At 36.9% G+C, this 27,283-nt stretch overlaps 1 protein-coding gene across 12 annotated transcripts in view; it reads left to right on the top strand.

Moving 5' to 3' along the window:
* Nucleotides 1-27,283, top strand: part of TTC3 (tetratricopeptide repeat domain 3) — a 116,750-nt gene that overhangs the window by 24,889 nt on the left and 64,578 nt on the right. For 7 of the 12 annotated variants that reach the window (XM_072806933.1, XM_072806930.1, XM_072806935.1 and 4 more), the window contains 7 exons: nt 6,747-6,801; nt 15,896-16,058; nt 17,001-17,046; nt 17,870-17,990; nt 19,596-19,659; nt 22,588-22,648; nt 24,349-24,433. In XM_072806933.1, the coding sequence (XP_072663034.1) occupies nt 6,747-6,801; nt 15,896-16,058; nt 17,001-17,046; nt 17,870-17,990; nt 19,596-19,659; nt 22,588-22,648; nt 24,349-24,433 (595 nt within the window). The remainder of the gene's footprint in view (nt 1-6,746; nt 6,802-15,895; nt 16,059-17,000; nt 17,047-17,869; nt 17,991-19,595; nt 19,660-22,587; nt 22,649-24,348; nt 24,434-27,283) is intronic. The other 5 variants (XM_072806941.1, XM_072806939.1, XM_072806940.1 and 2 more) reach the window with 1 other exon arrangement.

The raw sequence follows: 27,283 nt of genomic DNA on the forward strand, positions 1-27,283 counted from the left end.
TAAACACCAGGGGAGTGGCTGTCTCTGGGGAGGGAAGGATGGGAGATGAGAAAGTGGAACACAGTGGTTGTGGACTGTAACAGTTCTGCAAAAAGATCTGAAGTAAATATGGCAAAATGTTAAGATCTTGCTAAGCTGGTATATGGGTGTTGACTTAATAATGTTATTCTCTGTATTTTTGTGTGTAATTGAAATATGTGATAAAAAGTGATATAGTGAAATTAAAAATGCACATGGTAAGATAAAAAAAAAACAAAAGCAATGGTCACTAAAACATCAAGGATAAAGTAAGTGAAAAGTAATCTTGTAAGAAGAGAAATAGAAGTGTTTTAAGACTGATGGGGGAGAGCCTGAGGTGAGGTGTGTGTGGGGAAAATGCTTCATTAAGAAATGGTCAAAGTGGTGGTGGTGGTTTTAATGCCAGATAGCACAGTTTGTACCACCTCTGGGGGAATGTAGGTGAGGCTGAGAGCCCATCTGAACTCTTACCATTCATCAGACGTGTGCACCTCCAGATCTGCGGATGTCATACTTGGGAAATCTTTGGAATGGGGTTGGAATGGGGGGTGCTGTGTGTGGAAATACACTACCTTCTGCCACAGCTTCCACTGAATCTGAATCCTTCACACTCAGGACTGTGTGCAGTGTATCCCAGATGCCCGTTGTGGCTGAGATGTCCTTTTATTCAGGTCTTCCAGAAGTTCACTTTTCAAATATAATTCGCCATTTATAGGGCATTTTAGAGTAATAGTTTTAATTGAAGTAATCAGATATATTCTTGTTTTTTTTTGTTTTTTGAATAATCATATTTTTAAAGGAGAATTTAGAATAGGCATTTAGGCATATCTGTGGCTTCTGTAGTTACAGTACTTACTTACGCAAGGTATATCATTAGGCTGTGCCTCTTTATTGTTTCATTCCTCCTAGTTCTCACATGTGGAAATTTGAATTCTTTGATGGGACATGATAAACTGTAAGAGGAAATGAAATTGGAGAAAGGGAAAGCTCAGCCTTGGATGTTTTTTACATTTACTTTGGAAAATTATGGAGTTTTAAACTTGGTATTTGCTTTGACCTTCAGTGCTTAACTACCCATCATAATATGTTCTCTTCTGTTAGATCCAACTTGTGATTAATCACCGGTAGATAGACTTTAAATGACTTCTGGTTTTTGTTTTCATTTTGTGTTTTTCTGAATTTCTCTGAGGCCAGAGGTATAAATTAAGTCAATTGTATGTTCCTATGAGAATTTCAAAAGTCCTAGTGTGAGGTGCCTGGCTGGTGCAGTCAGGAGAGCATATGTGACTCTTGATCTCAGGGTTGGGAGTTTGAGCCCCATGTTGGGCTTGGAGCCTACTTAAAGAAGAAAAATCCTAGTGTGTGTTTGTAGCTTCAGTGTGAGCATTTTGGTTTGGTAAATTACTAAGCTGGTCTCTTTTGTGGGCTCTTTATTTTTACAAGTTGCTAAATTTGCTTTTGAAGAAAACATTTTTTCAATATTGGTGGTGCACTCGCTTTTTAAAAAGCAGTAACAAATGCATATCATAAAAAGTTAAGAGTATGAAAGGATAAACTGAAAACTCTTGCCAAGCTCAGACCCCTGCCCTGATTCCTCTTTTCAGATACTTAAATATTTCCATAATATTTTTTATGCCTATATAAGCACTTAATATGTTGAACCAAATGGAGTTGCCATTTTTAGAAGTTAGAATATAGGCAGTTTCGTTTGATTCAATGTAATGTGTATATATGTGTAATCGTGTGTGGGTGTATATATATATATATTTTAAATATGCGTGGGAGCATACTATACATACTGTTGTCTTTTTGGTTTTTTAAAAAATACTTAACTTTTGGAGCTCGTTGCATATCACTGTATATAGAGATATAACTTTATATAATATAGAGATATAATCTCTATAATATAGAGATATAACTTTATTTGTATTCATGGCTCCATAGTCTTTTACTCCTGGATTACTCCTGCTTTGGTTAGTTTGTATTAGAATATAAATTATTTCCAGTTAAAAAAAATTATGTACAGCTCTGTAATGATATCCTTTTACTTATGTTCTACACTCAGGTGCAAGTATATCTGAATAGATAAATTCCTGAGTGCTTTTACTTGGATGAAAGGGCTTATCTAACTTTAATTCCAGACACTGACTTTTTTTTTTTTTTCAGACACTGACTTTTGATTTAAAGTATATGTGTTCAGTTGATGGTTGTTACATCTGAGTCCTGCTTTTATTGCTTCATTGTAAGATCTAGGAACCTGGGAGAGTAGTAGTATTATTTATTTATTGGTCTGGTCAGGTCTCAGAGGGATGATTTACAATAGGGAAGAAAAAAATGATAATCCTTTTATGGCCTATGAAATTCTTACATATATGGTGGTTTGAGAATCAGTAAATAGCATCTCCTTTCCTCCCAAGTCCAGAATCAGTTAAGAAATAGAAACAGAAGACAAGGCAAATGGTGATCCAATCTTGCCTCCAGGGCTGACAGTTTTCAAAGAACAGGGCTTTATCAGAACAGTCTGATAGCCAAGTGACTTGTTATTAGTTCACCTATGGTCACAACTGGCAACAGAGACCTTTGTGAACTTTAAGCTTGGAGAATAGGGAATCTAGTATTATGGTGCTCAGTATAAGATTCCAAGAGAGAAAAAAGAAGAGGCTAAGCTACATACGATTAGTGCCCCTCCCTACCATTAATTACGTTATTATTCATCCTCAGGAAATGTTAGTGGGGGGTGGAGAAGGAGAGAGCTCAGAAATGATTAATCTAGCAAATCCGCATGGAAACTGGAAGAAGGAGAAATACATATTCACTCCTAACATATTTTAGGGCAAAATGTGGCATATCCTATATGAAGAAATGGGTGAGAGGGCTGGAAAAGTAACACTTCCCCATATGATATGTATTCTGTTGAAGACGCTGTTTGGTACTCTCACCATTATGTCACACAGTCTTCAAGAGTAGGTGACCATTTACATCTTGAGTTTTCCTGTTTTCATAGATACATTGTGCAGTTATATTGCTGTTGATAAAATTGTCCCTACTCTCCACAGAGTATTAATGCCTTAGCCGCACTAGGTTTGATGAGCAATCACAGTAATGTAATTTATTATGCCCACTTTGTTTTAGTAGGAGGATGTGGTCATATGCTAATAAATGTGAAAACATGTTAGTGTTTTTCTCTCTATATACATACACATACTAATATATATGGTATTTAGAATTATGTGATTATAACATAGTACCTATAGTTATAATTTTGTATATTGATTACAATAACATTCAGCGTTGATTCAACAAATATGATTGGACTTCTGCATCTAGCTATGTCAGAAATAAGCAAAACCAGACATAGTTCCTATATTCTAGACAGTGGGCCAGCACTGGGAGGGAGGATGTTGCATCCATGGAATTAATAGTATGGTGGATGGCCGAATACAGAGGGGAGTGGTGGTCAGGAACTAGACCAAAGAGGCTCTTGTAGGCTACATAAATATGGCCTTGAAGAGCATCAAGAAGTAAAGGATTTTAAATCGAGATGAGATGGCATGATTAGTTCTTTAGAAAGATCAGTGTAGTGAGAATGGAGGGGGTGCAACCTGAACGTGGGTTAAAAGGCTGTTGCAGTACTCTAGGCCAGAAGTGATGGTAGCTTAGAGCAGGGTAATGGTAGTGGAAATGGAGAAGTGGAAGGATTTGAGATATTTTGGAGGTAAAATGGACAGAAGTTGCTTATGGTTTGGTGTTTGGAACTATTTTGACGTTTCTGCCTTCAGCCACTTCATGGATTATAGGCTCGCTCCCTAACACTGGGATCACTGGAAGAGATACAGGAAGTAGAACTCAACTTCACTCTTAGACATCCTGAGTGGAAGTGTACTTGAAGGGTCTTAGTTGGAATGTCACACTGGCAATGAATTATGTGGGTCTGGGACTCCAAGGAAAATATTTGGGTAAGAGATGCATATTTGGGATAGTTAACCTAGATGATTTGACGTTGCAAATGTGAATGAGGTTATTTGGGGAGATGGCTCCCAACTTTGCACCCTGGAATTGACCTTGGAAGAAATACCCCCAACCCAGAGATTTTGGATTTAATTAATTGGGCATTGGGCTTCTAACAGCGTCCCAGGTGGTATTCGTGTAGCCAAGGTTGAGACCTATTGGTGTAGAACAAGTATAAGCTGAGAACTGGGACCGCGCGTTGAGCGACACAAATAGTGACCAATTAAGGGAAAATGAACCTGCAGGGGAGACTTACGGGTAGCCAGAGAGGTTAAGAGGAAAACTCGAAGTATGATATGGAAGGAAGAGAAAGTGACCAGTAGTACCTGTTGTTGCTGAGAAGCCAAATGGAATTTAGATTGAGCAATATGGACATCTTTTAGTTATAGGGAGAGTGTGAGTGGGAAGCTTGGAATAGATCCTGGGTTGGAGTGGGTTGAGATGAGAGGAAATGGAGATTGTATAGGCAGCTGTTAAAAGTATTTGCAGAGGGAAGCAGTGGGGAGACGAGTTGTGCTTTTGAATTAGGATGTGTTTGGTCACAAATAACAGAAAACCCTGTTTAAATGGTGAAGAAAACTTAACCTCATTCAAGAAATCCGTAAGAAGGTGGCTCTAGGGTTATATATTTAGTGCCTCAGCAATGTCATCAAAGACCTAGGATTTTTCTAGCCCCAGTGGGTCACTTGGAGCTCAGGCTGTCTCCTCTGGCTATTGTGATTCAGATCATAAACTGGACATTGCCATCTCTAGCAAAAGAATGGTTCTTGTAATCTTCAGAAAAAAATAACACATACTGAGAAGTGTGTATTTCATAAGTATATAGGTTGAATTTTCAGAAGCCTTACATGTGTAATCAGTACCCAGAAATTCCCCTTTTCCCTCCTCCTAGCCTACCCACCTTCTTCCCCAGGATAACTACTGTCCCATCTTCCAACACCGTGGGTTAGTTTTGCCTGTTTTTGTGCAATGTAAACAGTCATGGTATGTGCTCTTTTATGTTTGGCATTCAGCATTGTTTTCGAGATCCATATTGTTGCATGGAGTTGTAAAGTGTTCATCTATTGCATGAATATACCACATTTTATCCATTCTAATGTTGATGGACATTTGGGTAGTTTCTAGTATTTGGCTTTTACAGATAGTATCATTGTGAACATATGTATTCATTTCTGTTGAGAATCTAATTAAGGAGTGGAGTTGCTGGAACGAGGGTATGCTTATATTCAGCTTTCATACATAATTTCCTATATGGTTGTATGGTTTTACACTCCTGCCAGCAGCATATGAGAGTTTCAGTTCCATGTCCTCACTAACACTTATTATTTTGTGTCATTTCATTTAGACATTCTGATGGGTATGTAGTGATACAGTGCTGTGATTTTAATTTGCATTTTCTTAAGTCCATTAAGGATATTTAAGTTGAGCATCTTTTCATATGCTTATTGACCACTTAGATATTTTCCTGTGAAGTGCCTGTTTGAATCTTTTGCTGTTTTTTTTTTTTTTCTTTCTTTCTTTTTTGAGTTGAATGTCTTATTAGGTTTTTAAAACTTTTTTTGGATTTGAGTCATTGGTCAAATATATGTATTAGAAATAGCTTCTCACACTCTGGCTTGCTTTTTTCACTTTTGATATTTCTTTTTTTTCACAAACAAATGATGCTAACTTTAACATAATGCCATTTATCAGTTTTTCTTTCTATAATGAACACTTTTTTGGGTTCTGTTTGTAGTCTTTGCCTTCTCTAACATCACCAAAATGTTCTGTGTTTCTTTTAAAGGCTTGATTGTTTAACTTTGTATTTAGTGAGATGAGAGGTAGAGTTCAAGATAGGTATGAATGTCTAATGGACTCATCACTCTTTCTTAAGAATATGTTTCCTCCACGCACTGCAGTGGTCATCTTTGTCGTATAGATCAGGTGACGGTATGTAAGCATCTGTTTCTGATTTGTTTATCCTAATCTGTTGGTCAGGTCATCTGTATTTAGATAGACTTTTCTTTTTTTTTAACTATATATAGCCTTTTAGTGGGTCCTGCTGTCTGATAGTGTAAGTTACCTAGTTTTGTTCTTCCTTGTAATCTCTTTTTAAGAGTGATGAGTTCTCTTAGCTCTCATTGGCCAGCACTGGGTCATATGACTCCCCAAACCAGTCAGTAGAAAGGAGAATGAAATTGCCATGATTGGCTTAAACTAATTATTATCCTCATTTTACATATGAGAATGTGGGCCAGAGAGTTTAAAAACTTCCTAAATAATCCCGAGGAGAGTTAGTGATTGTATTGAACTTAATTCCCATCTGTCTCAGCTTTTATGCTCTGTCTACTGTAGTTTACCTGATGTATGAAAGATCTGGGAGTTATCTTTCTGGAGACCGGAAGTCTTGCTGATGTGCAAAAATAGTGTAGAAAAACTATGCAGATAGTAAAAAGTTAGATATAGATAAGATGTAGACAAGATGTGTAGGAAACACTCCAGAAGTAGGAAAAGTACTTATTCCTGGGTAGTTGTGATTGTGACTCTGGGTGACTTTTTCCTTTTGTTTTACTTTTCTGTATTTTCCAAATTTCCTATAATGGACATATATGGATTTTTAAAAATTAAAAATTATTTTTAACTAGGTTATTTCTAGAAAATTCAAGAAGTACAAATAGATACACAATTTATACTGCCTTTGTTAAAAAATAAAAATGAATATTTCTTGTTTTTCTTTTTAGAAATGCACTTGGTGATGGAAAGAGAGCCACTATCCTGAAGAGCAATTGGACGAAGGTAGGTTTCTTTTATCTTTACATTGGGCAGGTATTGCTGTATAACTTTATGAAAAATCTGTGTACAGGATGTAAATCTATATGTAAAAACAGTGGATAAAATGCCAAACTCAAGAATATGAGAGGGGAATCTTCAGTTCCATAATCAGAAAGGAGACTTAATGCAGCAGTGAGAAGCCATATGTGTCTGAGGAGAATGAGAAGCAGGTAGAAATGTTGAGGATCTGGAGGGTACCTTAGTGTTTGAGATGTCAGGATCTGCACATCCTGGGTGGATTAAAGACTTAACTATGAAACTTAAAACTTAGGAGGAGAATTGTAGTAGGAGGCTGTCTTTACAGCCTTCAGGTGGGAAAGGATTTATTATGTAACCTAAAATGCACAATTTGGTGTTGGGGGGGTCCTTATAAATTTGATTCTGTCAAACTTAAAAACTTCTGTATGTCAAAAGACATCATGAATGTAGTAGTCCTAGTCTGAGAGGAGATAATTTGTCATATAAATAACATATATAACTGATAGGGATTATATCCAGAATATACAAAGAATTGCAATAAATAGGAAACCCAGTAGAAAATGGGCAAGTGAATAAACAAGCGTTTCACAGAAGAGAAATTCTGAATGGGCAATAAGAATAAACTATGTTCTATTTCCTAGCACTTAAAATTGTACAGTTAGAAAAACAAAACCAAGAGAGCAGAATAAAGAGCTTCCAAACAGATCTGCATGTACTAAGTAAAAGTAAACCAATATGATATTGTTTAGATCTTTAGAGTGGCAAAAATTAAAGAGACCAGTAGTCCCAAGTATTGGTGAATGTGTATACCAACAGGACTTCCATAAACCAGTGGGTGAGAATTGGTTGCAACTGAAGTGGAGAGCACTCTGATGTGCATATGCTGTAATTATTTGATTCTGAGTGTGTGTACCCCACAAACATTTTTGTAGTGTGTACACATGGTAAGATATGCAAAATGGTCATTGCAGTGTTGCTTTAATGGCATAGAACTACAGATACCTACATATCCATTGATAAGGCAGGGATGGTCTGCTCTGATCTGTCCCTCTTCTTAAACACCCATTATGTCTCCGACCTCACACCTACCACTCTCTCCCTACTTCACTGTGTGTTGACCTGTTGGTCTCCTCACCTGTTTCTTAAATATACCAGGTCCACTCCCAGTTTTCACTTGTTCTGACCTCTGCCTACAATTAGAATGCCTTCCCCCAGAGTATGAGCTAGCTCCCTTATTTCCTTTCATGTTTTACTGAAAATCTCCTAGGTGGAAGCTTCTTGGCCACATTACTAAAATGACAAGCCTGCCCCTGCCTATCCTCTTTCCCTGCTTTACTTTTTCCCTCTTGGTGATTAACATTATAAACATACTGTGTGTATTATTTAAGCTATGTTTAGTGTGTGTCCTGTACAGTGTGAGCTCCACGAGGACAGATTTTTTTGTTTGGTTGATTCTCTCTTGAATTTGGACTGCCTGACAACTGCTTGGCACATAGCAAGCACTTAGTGAACGAACGAACCGAATACTGGATTGCAGATGGAATAAGTTAACTGGCTTATCAACATTTACAGATCTAAAAAATGGTGTTGGATGAAAAAAAAAAAAAAAACAATAAAAGCGTCATACAGGCCAGAAAAACACTTAACTCGTGATAATGTTTCCTCCTGGGCAGTTAGAGAAGGAAAGATAGGGTACAAAGAGGATTGCAGCCATATCTGTTTGGTTTTATTTCTTCTAGTAAAAAACAATCTAAAGCAAATATAACAAAATGTTAGCAGTTAATTCTGGGTGTTTATGATACTAATCACTGTATATATTCCTAAATCACAAAAAAATTTTTTTTAAAGTAAAGCTTTAGATAAGACACAGAAAGATACATGTTTCAGACTTCATTCATGACTTTACATCATTTGTTTTTAAATTAGAATGAATATTAGTCATAGAATTTTAGAGTCCCCCAGATAATGATTCATGTGGCCAAAATGTGTATTGGGGCCTAGGGATTGTGAAATGCCCCAGGTAGACTCCTGCATCTAAATTTTGGAGTCTTTTTAAATGCTTTATTTTACAGATGAAGAGATTAGGCCCAGAAAGGTAAAGGCACTTTTACAAATAAAAGACAAAACTGGATTGACTATCCAGCACTGGATATGCTTCTGTTTGAGAGTGAATAATTTGTTGCTATTTTTACTATGAGTCATCTTTGTACTTGATACAGAATCTTTGTTGATCACTGACCCTGACATTTGGCGTGTACTCTAAAATACTTATTCTATGGATGATAAAATTTTTTTAAAGATTTTATTTATTTATTCATGAGAGAGACAGAGAAGCAGAGACATAGGCAGAGGGAGAAGCAGGCTCCCTGCAGGGAGCCTGATGTGGGACTCGATTCCAGGACCCCGGGATCACGACCTGAGCCAAAGGCAGACGCTCAACCACTGAGCCACCTGGGCATCCTGGATGATAGAATTCTTAATACCGAAACCCAGACCCTGAAGTTAGTCTTCTAGAGTTACCATTTGGTATTTTAGTCTATTGTCAATTTAGAAAAAAGAGTACTGAAACATGCTGAATTACATTGAGGACTTCATGTAGAATATTTATTTCTGGTTTAATTTATCAAACGGAAAATTTTCATTTTTTTAAAGATTTTATTTATTTGAGAGAGCATGAGACACAGCAAGAGCACATGAGCAGGGGGGAGGGGGAGAGGGAGAGGGAGAAGCAGACTGCTGAGTGTGGGACCTGATGGGACTTGATCATGGCCCAAGCCAAAGGCAGATCCCTAACTGACTGAGACACCTAGGTACCCCAAATTTTTACTCTCTAAAAAACCATTTTTAGAGCAAGTTTAGGTTCATAGCAAAATTAAAAGGAAGGTAAGCCTACACATGCATAGCCTCCCCCATTATCAGTATACCCCAGCTGAGTGGTAGAATTTGAAAATTGATAAACATACACAGGTTTATAATTTATACCTACATTGTAATCACCCAAAGTCCGTAGTTTATCTTAGGATTCACTTCCTAAGTGTTTTATATACATATATCTTAAGATTTATTTATTTATTCATGAGAAACACAGAGGGAGGGGCAGAAAACACAGGGAGGGGCAGAAAACACAGGCAGGGGGAGAAGCAGGCTCCCCGCAGGGAGCCCGCTGTGGGACTCAATCCCAGATCCCAGGATCATGCCCTGAGCCGAAGGCAGATGCTCAACCGCTGAGCCACCCAGATGTCCCCCTAAGTGTTATATATGATGTGAGTTTAGACAAATGGATCATGACATTTACCTATCATGATTTAAACAGTATTTTCACTGTCCCTCAAATTCTCTGATTTGCCTGTCCAAACCCCTGGCAACCACTGATCTTCTGTTTCCATTAGTTTTACCTTTTCCAGCATGTCATAGAGTATGTAGCCTTCTCAGGTAGCCTTCTCTTTCCTTTAATAATATGCATTTAAGTTTCTGCTGTGTCTTTTCATGACATGATAGTGATTTCATTTTAGTGCTGAATAATAAATACTACATTGTTTAGATGCACCACCAGTTGATTTATCAATTCACCTACTGAAGGACATGTTTGTTGCTTTTGAGTTTTGGCCATTATGAACAAAGCTGATATAAATACCTATGTGCAGGTTTTTATGTAGACATGTTTTCAACTCCTTTGGGTAATTACCAAGGAGTATGATTGCTGGGTCATATGACAAGAATATGTTTAGTTTTTTAAGGAAATGCCAAACTGTTTTCCAAAGTGACTGTACCATTTTGCATTCCCATTAGCCACAAGTGAAAGTTCCTGCTACTCCATATCCTTCTTGGCATTTGGTATTGTCAGTGTCCTGAATTTTGGCCTTCCTAATAGGTATATGGTAGTATCTTGCTTTAATTTGCATTTTCCTAATGACATATGATGTGGAGCAGCTTTTCATATGCTCATTTGCCACTATATACCTTTCTTGATGAGGTGTCTGTTAAGATCTTTGACTCGTTTTTATATGGGTTGTTTTCTTGTTGGATTTTTTTTTTTTTTTAAAGATTGTATTCATTTATTCATGAGAGAGAGAGAAGCAGAGACACAGGCAGAGGGAGAAGTAGGCTCCATGCAGGGAACCTGATTGAGTCCCTGGGCCAAAGGCAGGCGCCAAACCTCTGAGCCACCCAGGGATCCCCATTATTGTTGAATTTTTAAGAGTTTTTGTGTATTTTGCATAATAGACCTTAACAGATTAGTCTTTGATAAATATTTTCTCTGGATTGTGGCTTATCTTCTCATTTTCTTGACAGCAACTTTCAGAGAGCAGTTTTTAATTTAATTAAAGTCCAACTTATGGGGATCCCTGAGTGGTTCAGTGGTTTAGCACCTGCCTTCAGCCCAGGGTGTGATCCTGGGGTCCCAGGATTGAGTCCTGCATCAGGCTCCCTTCATGGAGCCTGCTTCTCCCTCTGCCTGTGTCTTTGCCCCCCCCCCCCCATGTATCTCTTATGAATAAATAAATAAAATCTTTTATAAAAAAGTCCAGCTTATCAGTTATTTCTTTCATGGTACTTGCCTTTGGTATTGTGTCTTTAAAGTCATTACCTTTTTTTTGCATTTTTACATTTAGTTCTATGATTCCTTTTACGTTAATTTTTGTGAAGGATGTAAGGTCTAGATGCATTTTTTTTTTTAATATAGATGCTCCAGTGTCACTGTTGAAAAGGCTGTCTTTACTTCATTGTATTGCCTTTGTTATCTTTGTCAAAGATCTGTTGACTATATTTATGTGGGTTCATTCACTTTATTTAAATAGGAATGTTTTGTGATGATTGTAGAAATATTTGTGTAGATGCAAAACACAAATCCTAGTACGTATTAAAAACATTTGGTTACTATATCTAGGTCATTTTTTTTTTCATTTTATTTTACTGGAAAGAAGTGCTCATTAAAAGGTGGCTTAAGCTTCCAAAGCAAAGGTGAACTGTGCAAGGTGCATTCTGTACTTCTACTTTAGACGAACTATGAGTCTACGTCTGTTGAGTCTCTCCTCTATGATATAAAGCTGTATAAGAAGGTTCTCTTTAGATTTCTGTGAAGGTGGGCCATTGTTCTTCCTTCTTTCCAGATAGAGAAGACTGATACAATGCCAGCTGCCCTACACGTGCTTTCAGGCTCAAGAGAGTGTGTCATTGTATACCAAAGAGTGGCAATTTTTCTGGTATTATCAGTAGACATTTGTTGACATTTCTTTTTGCATTGCCTTCTGATATTGTTATATAGCATATAAACTAGTAGCCTCACAGATGTCCACAAGAACTTTTTAATATTGAGGGGTATATTAAGACTCTTGTTTGTGAGTGACAAAACCTAACTCAGATTTGGCCTAAGTAGTTGGTTCACATAATTGAAAAGTCTAGGCATTACCTGTAGGCATGACTGGATCTGAATCTATACACATTTTTTTCCCCATTTCTCAGTTTTGGTTTTTTGTTAGCTTTGTTTTCAGTCTCCTTTATCCCTTTTAATTCTGTGTTTCTTGTTAGGTGGGTTCTATTGCTGTATTGAGTTCACTGATTTTTTTTTTCCTTCTGCAATGTCTAATCTGCCCCAATTTTCTTCCAATGTATTTTTCATCTTAAATGATGAAACTTCCATCTTTAGAATTTCAGTTTGAGTATTCCTTATGTATTTCACATCTTGATACATTCAGATACATTCAGTCTTTCTTTTAGTTTCTTGCATGTAATGGAATATGTTTATAATTGTTCTAATGTTCTTGTCTACCAATTCTATCATATGTGTCATTTCTGACTCTTCGATTGTTTCTTCCTTATAGATCACATTTTCCTTCTTTGCATACCTAATGATATTTTTTTGGATGCAAGACATTGTTTTTACTGATATTTTTGTGTATCTGTAAATATTTTTGAGCTTCATTTTGGGATGCAGTAAAGTTACTTGGAAACAGTGTAATTCTTTGGAGTCCTGTTTTAAGCTTTGATAGATTGGGAACATAGTGGTATTTGGTCAAGGGCTATCTTTTTATCTATAACTGAAGCAAAATGCTTCTGAATACTCTGCCTGTTATTCCATGAATTATGATGTTTTCCACTCTGGCTGGTGGAAACAAGAATTGTTCCTGGCCCTGTGGGAATGCTGACTGTTGTTTCCTTATTAGCCTTTCTAGTGGTTCTTTCCCTGGTTTGAGTTTTGGGTAGTTGTCCCACATGTATGTACTGATTAGTACTCATCTCAAGACTTAATGTGGGGGCACCATGTGAGGATCTCTGGAGTTCTCTGTGGAGCAGCCTCCTCTCTCTCCCTTTGTGCTGTGAACTTGCACTACCTTGGCTCTCCTGGACTCCTGTCGCTGTCTCCTGAACTGAAATTGCAGTCCATGCCTGGGTTCCTTCTCCCTGTGCTATAGAAATTCCATTAGAAATTAGAAATTTAGAAATTCCATTCAGTAAGCTGGACCAATCAATCATAGGGCTTTTGTTTTATGTGTTTCTCATCTCTTGGGGGTCACTTTCTTTTGTTGCCTGATATTCAGTTTCTTGCCAACCTTTGTTTCATATATTTTGTCCTTGTTTGTTTGTTTTAGGCAAGAGTGTAAATCCAAATCCCTGTTAATTCCATCTTTACCAGAAGTGGTAATCATAGTGTAGGCTCTCTTGGCTTCAATTTTTTTTTTTTTTAAAGATTTTATTTATTTATTCATGATAGTCACAAAGAGAGAGGCAGAGACACAGGCAGAGGGAGAAGCAGGCTCCATGCTGGGAGCCCGATGTGGGATTCGATCCCGGGTCTCCAGGATCGCGCCCCGGGCCAAAGGCAGGCGCCAAACCACTGCGCCACCCAGGGATCCCTCTTGGCTTCATTTTTTAAAAGACTTTTACCATGTAGTAGGAGCCCCAAACTCATATCCTTAATAATTTAATTCTAGTGGCAAAGGAACCTAATATTTTATTTTATTTTATTTATTTTATTTTATTTTATTTATTTTATTTTATTTTATTTTATTTTATTTTATTTTATTTTATTTTATTTTATTATTTTAAGATTTATTTATTTATTTATGATAGAGAGAAAGAGAGGCAGAGACACAGGAGGAGGGAGAAGCAGGCTCCATTCCGGGAGCCCGACGTGGGACTTGATCCCAGGACTCCAGGATTGCGCCCTGGGCCAAAGGCAGGCGCTAAACCGCTGAGCCACCCAGGGATCCCCGAACCTAATCTTTTAGTACCTATATATTACAACTAAGGGATGCCTCAGACTGATCCTGATCCATGTACCCACGAATAGACGGATCCTATGACCTGGAAAATGGTGCATTTCGATTGATCAGTCTCCTGGGTCATATACTTCTCTCCCTTAATTTTTGGGATGGAGCACTAGTCCCAGTCCTGCCATTACTGTGGGGTGTAGGGACATTGTGGCACCCAAAAGGAGAGGATGCTAGGCACATAACAACAGGAAATTTCTATATATGTGATAGAATGAGGTAGTGTCAAAGAAAAGCAAAACTGTATTGTTTTGAGTTCAGGAAACTCTGAGATGCCTTTAATTTAAGCTTCATTCAGATAACTTTAGCAGTGAGATCTGAATAAACTCCTTTCTCAACCAGTAGACCCTATACTACGTTTTACAGAGTTTAGGGAATCCAGCAAAAGATGAGGAAGATGGGAGATTAGGAGGTGGGGATGAGGAAAAGAAAAAAATATTTTCTACAAATTTAGCAGGTATGGTTTATAATCTATCATATTTTTTATGCTGTGACTTATTTTTTTTATGTAGTTACCTAAATTTTGAAGTTGGAATATTCCTGGAGGATAGGATGTTAGTCTTATAGCATATCTGAGAAATCTGTCTTCATATGCCTTTTGAGGAAAAGCGAAGTTTAAGCAAATGCAATCTGAATTGGAATCTTTGATCTGAGCCTAAATAGTCTGGCTAAAAAAGTGCTTCAGAATTTACAGATTGGGTTGGTACACAGAACAGGATTATATATGGATGGAACCTGCATAAACAAAGGTCCCTGTGGTTGATTCTGGCCTTTTTTTTTAGTGAAAAGCTCATCTTTCCTAAAGGGGTCACTTATTTCTGACTCAGTAGTTTCTCATAGAGTGAGAATGTCCTTTGTTAAATCTGTAGTAAAGAGGAAGAAACTCTGGACTCAAAGTCCTAAGGTCAGTATTCTTTGGTTTGCCTCTGAGTAAGTGTGACAGTAGGCCAATTTCTAGCGTCTCTCACGGTAAGTCAGTTCTCAAGTGGAGATACTTTGCCTTCAATGGAAGTTCAGTTTGTGAGTAGCTAGAAGAGGTGGTTGAGTTAGTCTCAGGTTTGGTTATATTAGCTTTCTAGATTAAAATATTCATCCTTGAGATAGAGATTTCCCAAAATGCATAAATCAGGCCAGACAGGACTATGTGGTTCTGTAGCAAACAAAACCAAAAGCCCTGATAATTGGAATTGAGTAAATGAGTGATTTTCCGATCTTTTCTTAAAACCAAGCACAACACTTAGAGATGGAATAATTAAAAGTTGATTAAGAACAAGCTGAATGGAAGATCTAACCTAGATGCACCCCTTATTTGTGATCATGCTCTTCGGGGGTCCGAAAAACCACTTATAAGCTGATTGTTCCTTCCAGCTCTAAAATTTGTTTAATTTCGAAAATGTAGGGAATGTGATGACTTAGAGACTATTACTACCTTAAAATATTTTTGAAAAAAATAAAGTTATTTATAATGAGTGTTTTTTGTATTTTATTTGGCACAAAGTAATATATTTTGTTCTTTACTAGTAAACTGTAATAAAGGTTGAATTATTTTCTTTGGGGTACAAAAATCTCATAAGCAAAAATACTGATTTCTAGTTAAAATTATTATAAATACTTTGATAATTTCACTTTTAGTTCATTTAGGTAATTTTATTTCCTGAGAGGTATTAACATTTAAAAAATTTTTTTATTGGTAGGATCCTAATCTAACATTTTGAGTAATCAGTTTTCAAGCAAAATATTTTTCCTTATCTATTTTCTTTAACTTAAGCATATTTTTGAGAAAAAATTAAATTTATCTTTTGGAACAGGGTCATTATCGTTATTGTGCTGCTCTTTCTATGCTGGGGGAATATGACTGGGCCCTGCAAGCAAACATAAAAGCTCAAAAACTCTGTAAAAATGACCCTGAGGGAATCAAGGATCTAATTCAGCAGCATGTAAAGTTACAAAAACAAATAGAAGACCTGCAAGGTATTTCACCTAAGATTCTTTGGTTACAGTTGAATTCCCTTTAAAACTCTTGAAGGTGTGTTTCTTGGATTAATGGAGGATCATAAGTCAACTCTCAGGTGATTTGTGCTTATTTTGTTACATTATCTTGGTCAAGTCACTGAAGTTTTCCATTTCTGTTTGTGTGGAAGTACGTACATTAGTGTTATATTCCACTAGGTAATTATAAATTATTTGTATTTTTATTTGAAACATAACAAATGATTATTCTTCTATAGAAAAATATGCCTTGAGATTTTGAAGAAAATGAAGCCTTTTGAAACAAAATTGTTTAAAATTTTTTCCTCCATTTTAGTCATTTCTAAAGACCCTTCAGTAGAGTCGTTTGATGTTTTTGCACCAAGTGTGTGGTTCATTCTGTAGCATGCTGAACACATACGCTTATATACATCTGTATGTGGGTACAGACACATATATCAGAAATCAGCTGTTCGGGCTAGGAATTCTAGATTTTCATTCACTTGTTTTCTTTCTTAAGTGATTTTGCTTTCTCCAATGCCTGAAATTCCCTTACTCTATGCTTTCAGTTTATAGGTCTTTCCTATTTTTTCTGCTTTGGGTATTTAGTGTCTTAGGAAGCTGAGCTGTTATCATCCAACATAACATGATTATAAATAAGATTGTGAGCTCCTTGAAGACAGGTACCATCTCTGATTTGGATTTATATACTGCTGCATGTAGTCAATGATCAATGTAATGGGATGTCAAATAAGGCTATGTAACATTTTGCTGAAGCTATCCTGAAAACTAAAAACATCTGGAAATAAGAATTATTTAGGTTTATTTTTCAGTTCTGTAAATTTGATGTTCTTACTGTCAACTTAAAGGATATTTGAAAATCTCTTCAAAGTATGTATTGCCAATCCACTGATTACTATGTATGTGTGTGATTGGTTTTTATAGGTCGAACACCAACTAGAAATCCAATTAAAGCCTTTTATGAAAGCAGGTGAGTCAATACCAATCAGATCAGTAGCTGTTACTTGGGATGGCTCTGCCCTATAAATTTCAGAATTACTGTATCTGATGCTTTGTGGCTCATAGCAACCACAGTAAAGTTGAGGAGAGAAGGAAGAAGGGTTTGTGTCTAAGATCAGGTGACCTGTGAATGTCAGATTTATTTTGTGGACTGTTTTACTGAGCCATTTGCATGTGTATTTATGGGAGATCAGTAGCCTAAACCTCTGGGAAAATATGGGTGAAGTGTTAATTGGATGTCATTATGCTTGGATGGGAGTACTTTTTCAATTGAGGGTCATGACAGCAGAGAACAGAACACAGTCTGTACCTTTAACTCTAAGCTCCTGTCCTGAAAACATGTACATCCAGCCTCTTGGTTCTTTTCTAAGACTAGGACGCTTTCTGTTAGAAATAGACAACAGACAGATTCAAGTATGCTCACAAGAAAACAAATAGCAGCCAGGGTTCTGTATTTATTACTTGGCAATTAAAATAGATGTTTTTTTCCTCCACATATGTTAGATGCCTAAGATACTGAAGCTGTTAAATTTAAAACCAGAAGACTTACTTATTTTAATATTAGAAACCAGAATATATTATTGAACTGTTCTTAATCTATTTTGAGTTTTTACTATGAAATTTAAAGTAATATTTGTATATAAAACCCAATGTCAGAGGTAGATTCTTTTAAGTATTACCCTTCTTCCAAGGAAAAAAGGCAATATTTGCTGGAACTTGTTTATTTGAAGGATAACTTTTAAAAATGCATGCTAATGAGCAGAAATAAATTATTTCTTTTATTTCCTATTCAGGGCCTACATACCTAGTTTATCAGCACCTGCATTTAGTACTTCACTTAACTTTGTGGAAACTGAAAAAGATTCCAGAAAAACTAACCGCGAAATGGCAAACGGTGGTAATCAGAATCTAAAGGTAGGTTCAGTAAAAAACGAAAATTAAAATGATTTCTTCAACTATAGATAGTCTCATGTTTTTACAATAGTATTCCAGTAATAATGGAAATTAAATATTTTGATGATATGAATTCCTTTTTCCAATGAAAGCAAAGAGAATGATTCTTTTTTTTCTTCTTAAAGATTTTATTTATTCACGAGAGACAGGCAGAGACACAGGCAGAGGGAGAAGCAGGCTCTGTGCAGGGAGCCCGATGTGGGACTCGATCCTACAACTCCGGGATCAAGTCCAGGCTGAAGGGAGATACTCAACCACTGAGCCACCCAGGTGTCCCAAGAATGATTCTTTTTCTTTTCTTTTTTTCTTTTTTTTTTTTTTGAGAATGATTCTTTTTAATAAATATTCCACTATGTCCTTCGTCTACATGAGGAAAATATTTCAGTGTCACAGAATTTCTTTTTTTTTTTTTAAGAATTATTTATTTATTTATTCATGAGAAACACGGGGAGGGGGGTGGGGGGCAGAGACACAGGTAGAGGGAGAAGCAGGCTCCATGCAAGGAGCCTGATGTGGGACTCGATCCCGGGTCTCCAGGATCACACCCTGGGCTGCAGGCGGCACTAAACCGCTGCACTACCGGGGCTGCCCTGTCACAGAGTTTCTTTTGAAATCACATTGGTGTGTTTTCAAAATGTGTTCTTCTAAATATCATTTTACCACTTGGGTAGTTCTCTTTGTATGCCTTTCCTGCTTTACATGTCTCTCAAACAGCCCCTGGGGAATGAGTGACAGTGAGGTCTGGTGGCCATGTCACCAGACCTTCTTACAGTGCTTCCGATTTTTCTTCTTACAGTGCTTCCAATTTTTCTTTTCCTCCCTTTTTTTTGTAGTCTACTCGGCTGCCTGGCACTGCATGAGCTCGCCCACAGGACTTGTGTTATATTGGTCCTGGGGGCACGCCTTCCCCATCTCTGCCTGAGGCATTTGTGTGGCATTTGTGTAGCCTCCTGTTGCTCTTCCCAGCAGTGGTCCCCAGCCTTGACTCCCTACTGTGCTTACCAGCACCCAGGCCTCTTGGTTTTTGAGGCACCTCTAGGCCTTCTATCCTGACTCTAATTGATATCCTAGATATCCTCAATTGGAGTTTTCCTCTGACAGTTGTATACTAAAAGCTCAGCACATATCACCAAGTCCACGTTAATATTTCTCTCCAGGGTTTTCTAAGAGAAAAGGAAATGATATTTTGGAGTATGTGGCTGGTAGGCATTTAAAGGAGCTTTTCCAACTCACTGTGTAGTCCTTTTATTGTTAGTAATGAAAATCTCGGAGGCTGTATTCAGTTAGAGAGAGGAGCATACAGGGAAGGATGCAATAGTATTTATTCAGTACACTTATTAAATAATCTGTCAGGCATCATGCCAGGTGTTGGAAGTAGAATTATCATTAGAGAATTTGTCATATTATCACTAGATATCATTTTGTTTGTTCCCTCACTTAGGCCTAATTATCTGTTGATTTTAGGCTGTTGGGTAAATTCTGTTCCATTCTGTTTTATTATTTAGCAATTGAGTGCTTTATGGCTTTATTTTTTGAAAATCTCATGAATTTTGTTTTCATGGATAGGTGGTAGATGAAGCTTTGAAGGTAGATGATTGTGACTGTCATCCTGAATTTCTACCACCATCAGGTAAGTTTTTTCCTTAGTAAGTTGTTGCTGAATTAAGGTAGCGTTCTTAAAACTCCAGCCCCAATGTTTGCACGAACCTCACGTACATCTGCTGTTGCTCTTTTACTTTATAATGCTTCTATGTTAAGAAAACATTGAATACTTATTTGAAATCAGTGCTCGGTCTTTTCATATTATTTAATACATTTAATTTCAGAAATTCAAATAAATGTAGAAAGGGAGGATGAAACTCTTTGATCTGCTACCTAATTTCCATGAGGCCAGTGTTTTGTTTTTGTTTTTTTTTTAATTTTTAAAGATTTTATTTATCTGAGAGAGAGTGAGAAAGAGAGGGAGCACTAGAGAGAGAGAGAGAGCTCAAGTAGGGGGATCTGCAGAGGGAGAGGGAGAAGCAGACTCCTTGCTGAGCAGGGAGCCTGACTCGGGGCTTGATCCCAGGTCCCAGGGATCATGACCTGAGCTGAAGCAGATGCTCAATCAAGTGAGCCACCCAGGTGCCCAAGGCCAGTATTTTTCAGCTTTAATTTCATTAGTTGACCCTGTCCATGTCCCAGGTGGCTTTTTAGACATATTTTTTTCCTGTTTGCCCTCCTACCACAAATACTGTTTATCCATTTATGTCCTGTACGTACATTTGTGCTTTATATATATATATATTTTTTTTTAATTTTTATTTATTTATGATAGTCATACAGAAAGAGAGAGAGAGGCAGAGACATAGGCAGAGGGAGAAGCAGGCTCCATGCACCGGGAGCCCGACGTAGGATTCGATCCCGGGTCTCCAGGATTGCGCCCTGGGCCAAAGGCAGGCGCTAAACCGCTGCACCACCCAGGGATCCCTGTGCTTTATATATTTAAAAAGTTAGATTTTTTTTTTTCATCTGTTAAGAACTAACTTTCACCCTGTTGGGGGTGATGTTGAAAATGCTTTAGGCTGATACCAGTTTAACTTGTATGTGCTTAGTGCATATGTTTATTTCTGCATCTAGTAAATACACAGACACACAGTGGGACTTTGTTTACTTGGCATCATTGGGAAATTAAGGGTCCAGAGAAGCAAAAATTCATGCTCCATTTATTTCTCAGTCTCCCTTTACATGGCCAGATTTTGTTGAAAATCATCCTAAAGTGGATTATATGCTTCCCTGGCTTTTAAAACAGAGTTTAAGAAAAATATGGATTTTCTTGATGACTCAAGGTTGCTGTTAGATACAAGTATTTTGTCTAAGTCTTCCATGTGCTCATCCCAGGTTTATTTTGGTGAGATTGCTGACCTGGTTAGTGATCATCTCGCTCTCTTTTCCTTTTTCTTGTTTGTTGGCTCTTTTGTTTTCTTTTCAGTGTTTCTGTTTCTGGCAACCATTTCTGTCTTTTGCTTCCCTCAGTTCTGTCTTTTCTTAGGCTCCAGGGCCACATTTCCAGCTATTTACCCCTAGCCATTCCCATTTGGCTAGCATGTTGGAAAACTGTAAAGAGGGAGACTCAGGTGATTGTCTTACCTGATGTAAGTCTAATAGCACATGAAAATATCTTTGAAGATAAAACTTTTCTTTTGGAAAACACCTTTTAATTTATTAATATTTCAGGGCACATGAGTGGCTCAGTGGTTGAGTGTCTGCCTTTGGCTCAGGTCGTGATCCCCAGGGTCTGGGATCAAATCCCATATTGGGCTCCCTGCAGGGAGCTTGCTCTCTCTGCCTGTGTCTCTGTCTCTGTCTCTCTCTCTCTCTCTCTCTGTGTCTCATGAATAAATAAAATCTTAAAAAAATAATTTATTGATGTTTCTTAGGCTGTTAGTATTGGATAGCACATTTAAGTAAATAAATACCACCCACATTTCAGCATTTGTATTCAGTTAAAGAAATTGAGGTCCCAGGGTTAAAGCTACAGTTTTGCCCAAAATCAAACTGCAGGAATCAAATTAAAACTCTTTTGCCTTTCCAGAAGCCACTTTTGTTTTCTAAGGCCATCCACCAGCTTGGTTCTGATTCTCTTCTTAATACATTGGTTCTGACTTGCCTCTGCTGTCTCTCCCCAAAGTTTCCATCAAAAACACCCTGTCCCTATTCCTGTGCTCCCTTCTACTCAACTTTGTGCATGTTTCCCCCAACTCTTGCCCATGGGACCAATGCTAGGCTCATAAAGCTGGAGTATCAGAAGCAAAGGACCTCCGAGCACTCCCCTCAGCTGGCCTTTGCCACCCTTTTCCAACCTTCTCTTCTTACCCAGCTCACCAGATCACACAGGTTTACTTAGAGTTTCTTAAAGTGAATGTCATTCTTGGGTTTGTTTCGTTTTTTAAGATTGTATTTATTTATTTATTAGAGAGCAAGCACAAGCAGGGGGAGGAGTAGGGCGGGGGGAGACACAAGCTGACTCCCCGCTGAGCATAGAGCTGCTGTGGGCTCTGTCCCAGGACTCTGAGGTCATGACCTGAGCCAAAATCAGATACTTAGCCAACTGAGCCACCAGGTGCCCCAAGTTCTACTTGTTTCTTAAAGCTAAATACACATGCTGCATCCCCACTAATACTTTTCCTGGCCACTCAAATTTAATGATTTCCACCTCAGTGAGTTTATAAGAGCAGTTACTATGGAATTAATATGTTAGTAACAGCATGCTATCTTCTCTTTTTCCTAAAGGTGGTTGTTGTGTAATTACTGGTGACTGTCTTTTTTTCCCCATCTGATTATAGACTACCTGAAAATAGGAACTATGACCTATCTAAATAATATTGTAATTTACATTCACAATTTTATAGTATACATAGACCTGTGTCATCTTAGCTGTTTTTTTTTTTACCTGTTTGTAGTTACATAAAATGTTTCCTTTGCTGCTTATTCCAATTTACATATTTTCAATTAATTTGCTTTCAGGCTTGTTGATTTTTATGAACAGGTTTCAGGAACAAATACTTTGTATTCACAGGTCAGACTCCAAAATACAAAGGAAAACAAAAATCTCGAAACAATGAATTGGAGAAGTTCAGGTATGTTTTTTATTTTTGCCCCTCCCCCCATAGCCTCCTCTTAAGAAAAAAGTAAAAGGGGAAAAACAAAGGATCATTTAAGTAGTAGCTATATAATGAGTACTAAAATCCCTTTCACATATCAAGGGTGTATCTTGTGGAGTGTGTCAGTTTTAGCCAAAGGATTATTAAATCTGAATGTTAGCCAATATCTGAAAGGCATAGAATACGAGATCTATCAGCGTTAATTCTTAAAAATCACAAAATACATGCTCATGAGAAGAAAAAAATATTCAGAGAAGTATAAAGTGAGAATTATGTCTTCTCCCTATTTACTTACTTCACCTCTCCCACAGTTGCTTCTCTAGAGGCTTCCTTTAGGAATTCTCCATTAACAAGTTCTTGGCCATCTGGTGCTTACTCTGCACATACAGGCATGGGTTTGTGTGTTTTTAGGGGCCCTTTTAAGAAAGTAGTTCTCCTTAAAGGAACGTGTTCATTAATGAAGCAACCACTTAAAAGTTCTATCAAATATCCCTTTCCCCCTGCAAATTAACAGTAGGAACTCTTGCCACCTATCTTTATAATTAATGCCCCCCATTGCCTACAAAGACATATATGGATTGCAAAGTGAGATTATAAATCTTAAAATGGATACAGAAAATCATGAGGTCAAGAAAAGTGACTCTGGAGGCCCTGCAAAATCATTTCTGCCATAGTTACACCAGCTGTCAGCTTTCTCTTCTTCGTGTAAGGCTGATTCCTTGGTAGGTGCTTCAAGAAGGGCTTGAATAGCAAAGCACTAAGCGAAATAGTTAAGCCTCATTTAAAAAAAAAAATGATGCTGCTAGGAAAATTAAATTTAAAGCAGGGGCATAGGTACTATATTGTTCTATTATTCAGAAGGAAAATCCTAAGTCTTCCCCTTCTCCCTACTTAACCCTCAAAGGAGACCAAAAACATACAGGGTCATGCATAGTTATAATTCTGAACTGTTCTGCTAAAGATAAATTTATTTTTCTGATGTTTTGATTCTGTTTTCAAATTGAGAATTGATGTGGAAAATGGCAACTATTTGGTGTCAGCAAACACCACATAGAATTCCTGAATCTTGCTTATTATCCTCACCAGCATTGGGAGTCAGACTTTCAGAAACAGTTCTATCTTATTATTAGATTTTCATTAAGAGATGGAGCATCCTTGCAGTGTTTAATGAGCACATTTCTTGTTTCAAGGCTGTGTTATTGATGACCATATGTGGAATAACTTGATGATCAGCGTAAATCTTCCCAATTTCCTATTTTTCTTTAAGTTTTCTTCTATATTATCTTCATAATTCTGGTCTCCCTCCATCTCTAATTTTACAGAGATTTTATTGCGATTTCATTGTATTAAGAGATTAATTTGAGGAGAATTGACTTTTTGGTAATACTTCAAAGGAGGAACTTGTGACTCCATTTATTCAGTGTTTAAAATGACCTTCACCTGCAGCACAGGGAATGTAGTAAAAAATACTGTAAAAATGTATGGTGACAGGTCATGGTGACTACACTTATTATAGTGAACTTTGTATAATGTATAGTATTGCATTGTATGCTTGAAACTAATGTAACATTGTATGTCAACTACAGTTTTTAAAAAAATGGCCTTCTGTAAATATATTCTTATCTTTATATAAGCAAAACTATTTTAAGATAACTCAAAACATTTTTCTCTATTAGTTCTAGTTCACAAGGGAGTTTACCAGTAGATTTGAAGAACATTTTGGAAAAACAATTCTCTAAATCTTCCAGAGCTGCACATCAGGTAAAGGAAAAGGCTTATTTCTTTTTCTTTCTTTCTTTCTTTTTTATTTTCTCCAAAGATTTGATTTGAGAGAGAGAGAGAGAGAGAAAAAATGAGTGATGGGGAGGGATAGAGAGAGAGAAGCAGGGCAGCCCCAGTGGCTCAGCTGTTTAGCGCCTGCCTTCAGCCCAGGGCGTGATCTTGGAGCCCCAGAATCGAGTCCCACGTCAGGCTCCCTGCATGGAGCCTGCTTCTCTCTCTGCCTGTGTCTCTGCCTTTCTCTCTCTCTTTCTCTGTGTCTGTCATGAATAAATAAATAAAATCTTAAAAAAAAAAAAAAGGAGAGAGAGAAAGAGAAGCAGAATCCCCGCTGAGCAGGGAGCCCATGTGGGGCTCAATCCCAGGACCCAGAGACCATGACCTGAAAAGGCTTTATTCCTAATGAAAAAAGCAGTCTTTGAACAAAACATTTTTCATATGAATGCTAATCATGTACATCTCTAAGATTTATTTTTTGTAGTTTAAGTTATGGACATATCTTATATATGACTGCTAAGAAACCAAACTATCACTAATTTAAATTTTTTTTAAGATTTTATTTATTCATGAGAATAAATTTTAACTTGATAATCAGTTTAACCAGAAATTTAACTAATGGTTGACACTGCAGAATTGTTTGCTTCCCGGAGATTTAAAAATTTGAGATTCTTTGCTTTCCAGAGTTTTAACTTTTAAGATATATACTTTAAGGCGTGCCTGGCTGACTCACTTGGTAGAGCCTGTGACTCTTGATCTCCAAATTGTGAGTTCACGCCCCATGTTGGGTGTATAGGTTTATTAAAAATAAATACTAACGAAAATAGAAAAGCATTTTAAGAAGATTTAAATTATTTTAAAAAGTTTGAGCACTCGCAGTTTTATTATACCTACCTTAAAACTGTTAAAGAGCAAACTTTATTCTTTGATTTGAAAGATTTAAGAGTAATCAAATAACTTTGTATATAAAATTCTGTAGTATTTAGGAAGTCATTAAAAAGTATACACTAAGGGGAAAAAGATTACTAGGCAAAGCACAGAGGATTTTTAGGGCAGCGAAAATTCTATGTATAATATTATAATGGCAGGTATATGTCCTTGAACATTTATCCAAAGCCGTAGAAGTACAACACCAAGAATGTATCCTGTGGTAAACTATAGACTTTGAGTGATTGGGATGTGTGCATGTAGTTGATCTTTGGTAAGAAATATACTATTCTGGGTTAAAGAAAATGTGTACACACACACATACACATTGGAGTATTACTTAGCCATAAAACGAATAAAATATTGCCATTCTTGACAACATGGATGGACCTAGGGAGTATTTCACTAGGTGAAATAACTTAGAGAAAGACAAATACCATCTGATTTTACTAATACGTGAAATTTGAAAAACAAAACAAAAATGAACACACAAAGTCTCAAATATAGAGAACACACTGGTGTTTGCCAGATGGCAGAGGATGAGAGAATCGGTGAAATATGTGACAGGGATTGAGAAGACTTCCAGTTATGAAATAAATAACCATGGGGTGAAAAGTACAGCATAGAGAGTACAGTCATTAACACTGCAATAACTCTGGATGGTGACAGATGGTAACTACACTTACTGTGGTGAGCAATGTATAGTGTTCAGCAGTGTCTAATCACTAAGTTGTATACCTAGAATTAGTATAACATAGTATGTTAATGTACTTCAATAAAAAGTTACATATACTGTTCTGAGGAGTGATATAGTGGGGTTTGCATGGAAGGAGGCAATGGGTATATGGATATTTCTGTACCTCCTTTTCAATTTTGTTGTAAACCTAAAACTAAGAGAAAAAGTCTTCTAAAAAATGCAATGGATACAGCTAAAAGATTACTTTGAAGGAAGTTTATCAAGCTAAATATGTGAGGTAAAAGAACAAAACCTTTTAAATTAATGAAGTATTTATCCTAGGAACTAGAAAAAAAGAAAAATAGCAAATAAACCCAAAGAAAGTAGAAGGAAGGAAATAATAAAGATCAAACTGGAAAATGATGAACTAGAAACAAACCTAAAAGAAAGAATCCACAGAGCTAACAGTTGATTCTTTGCCATTATAAATAAAATTTATATGCTGGTGTTGTAACTGATTAAGAAAGAAGACATAAAACAATTTCAAGAGTGAACAAGGATGCATTTCTGAAGATTCTTGAATATTACAAATACATCAAAATACTATTATGAATGATATACCAAGAAATTTCAAAATGTGAAAAGATGAAATGGATGAATTCCTAGAAAAACCCAACTTCTAAAAACTGATTCAAGAAGAAATAGAAACCTTGATGAAATCCAGAATCTACAGAACCAACACTGATCTCTGTTCTAGTCATTGAACATTTGTAGACTATGTAGTACTAAGTGAAAGATTGTCTTTTTTGGGTAAACATGATTCATAGTCTGCTTTGAAAAACTCATCCTTTATGTAAATACAATTTTCTTTCTTCTAAAGTAGAATATTGGATTTAAATTTAACTCCAAAAAAAATGTATATTAACCTAGACTACAATACTTATTTTAATATGGAGGTCATTTTAAAATTCATCTATTTAGGTACATATGACAATCTTACAGAGGACTGTAGGAATGAAGCATGTTTCAAGCAGTTTATGAAAACATATTTCTTTTTTTTAATTTTTTTTTTAAATTTATTTATGATAGTCACACAGAGAGAGAGAGAGAGAGGCAGAGACACAGGCAGAGGGAGAAGCAGGGTCCATGCAGGGAGCCTGACGTGGGACTCGATCCCGGGTGTCCAGGATCAGGCCCTGGGCTGAAGGTGGCAGTAAACTGCTGAGCCACCC

The sequence above is a fragment of the Canis lupus genome, chromosome 30 (assembly GCF_048164855.1).
Source record: "Canis lupus baileyi chromosome 30, mCanLup2.hap1, whole genome shotgun sequence".
NCBI classification, from domain to species: Eukaryota; Metazoa; Chordata; class Mammalia; order Carnivora; family Canidae; genus Canis; species Canis lupus.